The sequence below is a fragment of the Drosophila persimilis genome, unplaced genomic scaffold (genome assembly GCF_003286085.1).
Source record: "Drosophila persimilis strain 14011-0111.01,24,50 unplaced genomic scaffold, DperRS2 tig00003933-arrow-pilon, whole genome shotgun sequence".
NCBI lineage: Eukaryota > Metazoa > Arthropoda > Insecta > Diptera > Drosophilidae > Drosophila > Drosophila persimilis.
Genome location: NW_020825706.1, coordinates 2,780,957 through 2,789,201, shown reverse-complemented (window position 1 = coordinate 2,789,201; position 8,245 = coordinate 2,780,957). Strand labels below are relative to the sequence as shown.

General features: G+C 44.0%; 2 protein-coding genes across 2 annotated transcripts; both read left to right on the top strand.

Annotated features, from left to right (window-relative positions):
• The first annotated feature begins 242 nt into the window (after window positions 1–242).
• LOC6594633 (4-coumarate--CoA ligase) lies at window positions 243–2,019 on the top strand. The gene is made up of 3 exons (XM_002019893.2): window positions 243–386; window positions 449–966; window positions 1,026–2,019. Exons 1-3 carry the CDS (start codon window positions 243–245, stop codon window positions 1,981–1,983), a joined length of 1,620 nt encoding a protein of 539 aa, XP_002019929.1. The 3' UTR covers window positions 1,984–2,019.
• Window positions 2,020–3,752: 1,733 nt separating this feature from the next.
• Window positions 3,753–5,579, top strand: LOC6594558 (luciferin 4-monooxygenase). Its single transcript, XM_026994490.1, has 3 exons — window positions 3,753–3,927; window positions 3,990–4,507; window positions 4,572–5,579. The coding sequence occupies exons 1-3, from the start codon at window positions 3,784–3,786 to the stop codon at window positions 5,527–5,529; spliced, it is 1,620 nt and encodes a 539-aa protein (XP_026850291.1). The 5' UTR covers window positions 3,753–3,783; the 3' UTR covers window positions 5,530–5,579.
• The last annotated feature ends 2,666 nt before the right edge of the window (window positions 5,580–8,245 follow it).

The window sequence follows — 8,245 nt, the reverse complement described above, 5'->3', positions numbered from 1 at the left end:
TCAGACTGATTTTCTGTCTCTCTCGCACGCACTCTTTGTCGTGTCGTTAAATATTAGCGGCGTCTGCCGGAGGAAAGCCATACTGACTTAGTATCGGGTATAACTGTAGAGTTGCGGTGTCCGCAGCAACTCACAACGTTCCCCCTCGTTTGTTATTATTTGGGTATAAAAGAGCCTCGGCACTCGGGATCTATTAACAGTTCAGTAAAACAGTTGAAAGCCAAGAAAAGTGCACGCACGGAATGCCTTACGTCCTAGCAAACTCCTACGATGCAGATCTCAAGATCTGGAGTGGATCGGAGATCGAAGAGTACTTTGCCCCGGATCTGTCCATTGGGGAGATTATCTTCCATGAGATGCGGAGGCATCCAAAGCTGATTGCCCAAGTGAGTATCTGTTACATCCATCTATCCCACAAGAGAGAGATACATGTGTTTGCATCTTCCAGATATCCACCACAGAGGAGACAATCCTCACCCGAGAGGAGCTCCACTCGAATGCAATGCGCGTGGCCTCGTATATGCGATCGAAGGGTCTCCTTCAGTCGGACATCGTGGGGATTATAGCCAGGAATACCAGCCATATCCCTGCCGTCGCGTATGGCTGCTTCTTCAACGGCATCGCCTTCCACTCGCTGAACATCGCCTACGATCGGGGCACCATCGAGAAGCTCTTTTCCATCACACACCCACGGATGATCTTCTGCGACGGAGACGAGTACGAGAAAGTGAGAGATGCCACACGGGGTATGGAGGATGTGGAGATCGTTACGATGCGGAACCATCCGGAGGGTGGATCGACACCCATCGAGCAGATACTCTCATCCCCCATCGAGGAGAACTTTCGGCCCGTGCGACTGGAGCAGGGCATCGATCAGACTCTGGCGATACTCTGCTCCTCGGGCACCACGGGCATCCCCAAGGCGGTGACCATCACCAACAGTCGACAGATACTCGCCGGCAGCCAGTAAGTTTATTGCAGATACAATCTCTCGGATATCAATCCATCCTTTCGTGCATTTATAGGGACCTAACCACCGCGGATATTCAGTATACCCATAGCAGCCTCGACTGGATCACTGGGCTCTTGACAACCGTTACATCGGGAGTCTACAGCACTACAAGGATTCTCGCGGATAATGTCTTCGATCCGGTCTACATGATGCGCTTGATCGAGGAGTACAGGATCACGTGGATCTTGCAGGCGCCCTCCCACATGGCCATGATGGTAAATTCTCGGGAATTCGAGTCCACGGACTTCTCCAGCATCAGGAAATACCTTTTTGGAGGAGGCAGGGCTTCCGTGGAGACACAGCATCTGATCAGGAGTCGCCTGAGCAGCGACTGTCTCCATTTCGCCTACGGATTCACGGAATTGGGGGCCATGGCGACCATGAACTATCACTTCGATGAGAAGCCCAACTCTGTGGGTCGCCTGGTGAGTGGCTTGAAGGCCAAGATAATCTCGGAAGAAGGCGAGTCCCTGGATCGCGATGAGGTCGGGGAGGTGTGCATCCGCAATGGCCAGCACTGGGCGGGATACTACGGCAATCCTGAGGAAAGCCACAAAGTGCGCGACTCCCACGGATGGTTCCACACGGGGGACCTCGGCTACATGGATGACGATGGCTTCCTCTACATTGTGGAGCGGAAAAAGGACATGCTGAAGTACCAGAACATCATGTACTATCCGAATGACATCGAAACGATCATCTCCGAAATGCCAGATGTCGCCGAGGTCTGTGTCTTTGGCGTCTGGGACCCAATCAACGGGGATGAGGCAGCCGCCGCAGTTGTCAAGCGGCAGGGGAGTGATCTGAAAGCCCAGGACATTGTGGACTATGTGAGGGGCCACACGGATGCCAAGTACAAGCATTTGAATGGCGGGGCCATCATCATGGAGGATCTGAAGCGCAGTCCCAATGGCAAAACGAATCGAATGTCCACCAAGGCGTACTTCTTGGAAGTTAAGGATCGGAATTAAATGATTGAAGGATACAACAAGGAATCCATTAGGTTATTTTAAATGTGTATATTTGCATACATTTTAGTATTTTCTTTAACTAAACAAAGATACATATCTATGTGTACCTGCGTCACAAAGGAGGATCCACATATCTGAAAGACTCAAAAATATACCAGAAATTATTTTGAAACGAGTGGGAACCTTGTGAGTTGCTGCGGACACCGCAACTCTACGGTTATACCCGATACTTAGTCAGTATTGCCCCCTCCGGCAGACGCCGCTAATATTGAACGACACGACAAAGAGTGCGTGCGAGAGAGACAGAAAATCAGTCTGAGCGTGACGTCACGCGCTGCGTAGCCACTGCAAATTGATTTGTTTCCTTTGGCTATAAAAATGATCTGATCTGATTCAGATTCAGCAATCTGATAGATATGGTCATTCTCTATGATTCTGCGTTTTTAGTTTACTCGAATCTGCAATATTGTGGATGCAACAGATTTTCGTCATTTGTGGGGGCGGATGGGGGTGGGGCGAAATTCTGAGATATACGTTTTATAGTGATATCTAACAGAAGTGCGGATACCAAATTTGCTTACTCTAGCCTTAATAGTCTCTGAGATTTGTGAATGCCCCAGATTTTCGTCCTTTGCGGGGGCGGAAGGGGGTGTGGTGAAAGTTGGACACGAAACGGTCAAGGTCCGATATCACAGGAGTGTGGATACCAAATTTGGTTGCTCTAGCTCTTATGGGTTCTGAGATCCTTGAACTCATATTTTGCAATTGGCAAAACCGACCATGAAACCTGTGTGTTAGAGTGAGACAGAGCGAGAAAGAGTGAAATTGTTTTCGTGATTCTGGCTATAATAATTATACGATCTGGTTCAGATTTTGCACTCTGTAAGATATAGTCATCTTCTACGGTTCTGCGTTTTTAGTTTTCTCGTATCTTTAAAATTGTGGATGCCACAGATTTTCACCCTTTGTGGGGGCGGAAGTGGGCGGGGCAAAGTTTTGAAATATTTTTGTAGCAGTGACATATCACAGAAGTCTGGATCCAAAACATCGTTGCTCTAGCTCTTATAGTCTTTGAGCACTAGGCGCTGAAGGGGACGGACAGACGGACGGACAGACAGACAGGGCTCGATCGACTCCGCTATTGATGCTGATCAAGAATTTATACTTTATGGGGTCGGAAACGATTCCTTCTGGACGTTACACACATCCACTTTCACCACAAATCTAATATACCCCAATACTCATTTTGAGTATCGGGTATAAAAAACAGCTTAAGCGATTAAGTCATGTATCTTTTTGATACCTATTTGTATCTGTGAAACAAGTATCTGTATCTTTCAGTATTAGTAGAACCCTGCCGCTGTTTGCTCTAGCCTATCATTTTCCAATCGAAGATTGAAGTTAATTTTATAATAAGCACGCGATGAAATCGCAAACAAAACACCCAATTCCCGTCTAGTCATGCAGGCAGAGCAGAGCAGCCTCCACAGACGATGATGATGATGTAATATGCAGCGATGCAGCGGCCCCTGCCCCTGCCTCTTGCTGTGTCATGCATTTAGCAGATGCATTGAGATCGCGCACGGCACACAGGCACAACTGCTCTGGAATCAAGTGCCGCCCGTAATCAAAACTTAACTGTAAAAGTGCATGTAAGCTGAAAGTGTAAGTGTGTGCTAAGTAAAGCCCATATCCAGTAAAGGCAAACAGAAACAATGCGAAAATTGTATAAAAACGCGACTGCAGTCGCCACTTGTCACCAGTCGAGCAGCAGACGACCCGATAGAACAATTGCAGGCCATGCCTTACGCTCCCGCAAATTCATACGAAGGAGATCTCAAGATCTGGAGTGGATCGGAGATCGAAGAGTACTTTGCCCCGGATCTGTCCATTGGGGAGATTATCTTCCATGAGATGCGGAGGCATCCAAAGCTGATTGCCCAAGTGAGTATCTGTTACATCCATCTATCCCACAAGAGAGAGATACATGTGTTTGTATCTTCCAGATATCCACCACAGAGGAGACAATCCTCATCCGAGAGGAGCTCCACTCGAATGCGATGCGCGTGGCCTCGTATATGCGATCGAAGGGTCTCCTCCAGTCGGACATCGTGGGGATTATAGCCAGGAATACCAGCCATATCCCTGCCGTCGCGTATGGCTGCTTCTTCAACGGCATCGCCTTCCACTCGCTGAACATCGCCTACGATCGGGGCACCATCGAGAAGCTCTTTTCCATCACACACCCACGGATGATCTTCTGCGACGGAGACGAGTACGAGAAAGTGAGAGATGCCACACGGGGTATGGAGGATGTGGAGATCGTTACGATGCGGAACCATCCGGAGGGTGGATCGACACCCATCGAGCAGATACTCTCATCCCCCATCGAGGAGAACTTTCGGCCCGTGCGACTGGAGCAGGGCATCGATCAGACCCTGGCGATACTCTGCTCCTCAGGCACCACGGGCATCCCCAAGGCGGTGACCATCACGAACAGTCGCCAGATTCTTATGGGGAGCTAGTGAGTAGATCTAGATCTGGAGAAGTGTCTGTAGATTTCTGATTGGTTTCCCTTTGTTTTGCAGCTCCCTCACCACCTCGGATATCCAGTATTGCCACAACACCCTCGATTGGATCACTGGCCTCTTGACAACAATAACATCTGGAATTTTCAGCACTACGAGGATTATCGCAGACAATGTCTTCGATCCTGTCCACATGATGCGGCTCATAGAGGAGTACAAGATTACCTGGCTCATACAGGGACCCTCACAGATGGCGCAAATGGCAAATTGTCCTGAGTTTGAAGGCGCCGACTTGCCGAGCATCCGTCAATTCGTTTTTGGAGGTGGACGCTCTTCGGTGGAGACCCAGAAACAGATCAGAAGTCGCTTGAGCAGCGACTGTCTGAACTTCATGTATGGATTCACGGAACTGGGAGCCATGGGTACCATTAACTATCACTTTGACAAGAAGCCCAACTCGGTGGGAAGAGTGGTCCCAGGCTTGAAGGCAAAGATCATCAGCGAGGAGGGCAAATCCCTGGGTCCCAATGAGCTTGGAGAGGTATGCATCCGTAATGGCCAGTATTGGGCAGGATACTATGGAAACCCACAGGAGACTCGTAAAATGCGTGACCCTCAGATGTGGTTCCACACGGGGGATCTAGGATACTTTGATCAGGATGGCTTCCTGTACATTGTGGAGCGGAAAAAGGACATGCTGAAGTACCAGAACATCATGTACTATCCGAATGACATCGAAACGATCATCTCCGAAATGCCAGACGTCGCCGAGGTCTGTGTCTTTGGCGTCTGGGATCAGGTGTACGGGGACAAGGCTGCTGCCGCTGTGGTGAAGAAACAAGGAACTGAACTCAACGCTCAGGACGTTGAGGACTATGTGAAGGAGCGCACGGATTCCAAGTACAAGCATTTGCACGAAGGTGCCATCATTGTGGAGGATCTCATACGGAGTCCCAATGGCAAAACGAATCGAAAGGCCACCAAAGACTACTTTTTGGAGGTCAAAGAGAGACAGTAGAAGGGGAGATCTTTTCTTTTTGAATAAAATCTGATATTTGATAGAAAAAATTGCAAGATTGTACATGCAGCAGCGCCCCTCGGTGAGAATTTTTAGTAAAAAGTAGGCGTGCTTATGCTAAGTCTTTGTCCTTTTCTGAAAATACGACTATCACTTAGTTTACTAGCACCACGCGTCCTGCACCAGCGCCCATCAGCTCGATTTTATTTAAAATTTCTACATTGTAAACTTTTTGAGCACTCTGTTGAAGGAGTTGTTCTAGGAGGTCCAGGAGTCTAAGATTCTCTTTCTTTTCCATAATAGAAGCGTTAAGACATGTCACGCGTTATGCAGTACCGCCCATCGGTTCGATTTTACTTACAATTTTTTTTTTCCAGAATGGCAGCGCTTAAATTTTTTCTTCTTTTCCACCCATTAAAAAACTCTTTCTTTGTATTTTTCTCTCATATTTCTTTTGGTTTCATTTTTATTTATAAACATTTCACAAACATCTTTTATTCTTGTATTCCTTTTGGGGGGAGGGGTCTTACACAATTTTCTGGCGTTTTTCTTTTGCATTTTTCTTTTGCTTTTCTTCGCGGGTCGACAACAATTATTTTCAACTATTTTTTGTTTTGTTTGTTTCTTTTTTTTGTATAATTATTCTACTGATTTTTTTCGCTTTTGGGTTTGATTTGCTTTCCTTTTTTGTTTGGTTTTCTGTTTAACTTTTTTCTCTCCTTCTGGCTTTCCCTACTATTTACCTGGATTTTCCTTTTTAGGGGGTATGCACTAGAGCAAAATTCATGTTTTCCGATCTTAAGACTACATTTGTGTGTGTGTGTTGTGGGTGTGTGTGTGTGTGTGTGTGTGTGTGTGTGTGATTGTGGTTTTTCTTATACAATTTGTTGCCATAATTTTTGTTGGCTGTAAATGTGTGTTCTGTGCGCTTTTCGTCCACTTAGAGCTCTATAAAGTAAGGTGATTTTGTTCTTCTTTCTGATTGGTATTTCTTGTTGTCTTTGTTGGTATTTACAATATCTCTTTTTTTGTTTTCGTGTCATTTTGATTGTTAGAGAACTTCGCTTCTCGGCCAAGAAGTTCTTTATTGGAAGATATGTGTCATATGATCTTTATCTAAAGTTTTCACTTGGGATTTCTGTGCAGCGATTAGATTCGATTTCGAGTTCGATTTTTGTGTGTTGCAAAGATTAAACATTTCAGTGTGGGAAAGTGTTGGTTAGTGTTGGGTAGTGTCGATTGCTGTGTGAATGAGTGGCCTTCAGTGGTAGGTTTTCCTTTCTCTCTTTCTTTCTTTCTTCTGTTTTTGTTAGTATTGTTTAATGACCCTTTTCCTTAGTATCTAAAACCATACATTAATCTTATCATCTATACGTCGGTTTTTTTTCCCGTTAATTCGCTTTTCTGTTATTCCATCTATTACTCCAAAACATTCAAGTCTAAAGTTGCCTCGTATTTACAATCTGTGTGCTATCGATTGGACTGCCGCGCTGCTGAACAATTTGCCTATTGGAAATACGTAAATGATAATTGACAAAATCCGAAGAATCGACTAAACTGAAAGCAGCACACAACCTAAGTACACCCCAATCCATGGAACCCCCACTATAAATAAATGCCTAATTGTTCATCTTTATACTTTCTTACTTCGATCGATATATTGTATCGATAACATTGTGGTGTCGTGTTGTCGTGTCGTCTTTCCTCTAGTATTTCTTCTATTCTTCTTGCTTCAACATTTATATGCTATCATTTAAAAACCCTGTATGTTCAATAGCTTTTTCATTTACATTACGACTATCGCTATAGTTATCGTTTGTTATCGTTATCGTCGATGATCGTTTTGATCGATCTTCTTCGCTAGCTATTAGTAGCTATTCATTTACATTACAACTATCGCTATAGTTTTTCGTTCGCCGTTATCGCTGTACGAGTATTTATTTACTAGCTATCGATTCATCTTCGATACTCTTTCGACTAATGTTTTTGGCACAACTTTTACAACATGTATGCATCTATCAATATGTTATCGACTTAACGAAAGTGATCGATGATCGATTTTTATCGATTCATCGATTTATTTAGAATTTTTCCTTTTACATTTAAGTTTTTGTATGCTTATGTTTTTTTGTTTTTTTTTAATGACAACAATTATTATGCATGGGTGCTTTTTTCTGTGTAGTGTTTTTTTTCTTTCTTTAATATTAGCACAAGGTGTTTATTTGTAATCTTTCATTGATTTTTGATTTTCATTTTTGGTTTTCTTTAGTTGGTAATTTTCTAATTTCTCTTCTTACCTTTTAGTTATCGAAATGATATTCAAAGCAAAAGTGATCGAAAAGCATTTCCAAACAACTTAGGAATAAAATCAAATGTGAAACAAGCTTTCAAAATAACAAATATTTATAAAAACTACAAAAATTACAAAGAAATTTTGGTTTTAGTTGAAATTTTTTTAAGTGTTTTACTGGCTGTATTTTTTTTTTTTGGTTTGTTTTGTTTGTTTGTTGTTATTGTTGCTATGTAGAATTCAGTTAGTACGTTTGTTAGTATTTTTAGTATTTTTTTTTTTCGCTAAAAGTTAAAGCTGTTTGTGCATCGAAGAGGTGGCAGAGGGCGGGGCTGGGTGGCAGAGGGAGGATGTTCTGGAAGTGTTTATTCGTATGAAAAAAGGCACTTAAATAACCAAAAAAATTTGGTTGTTAATTTTTTGGAT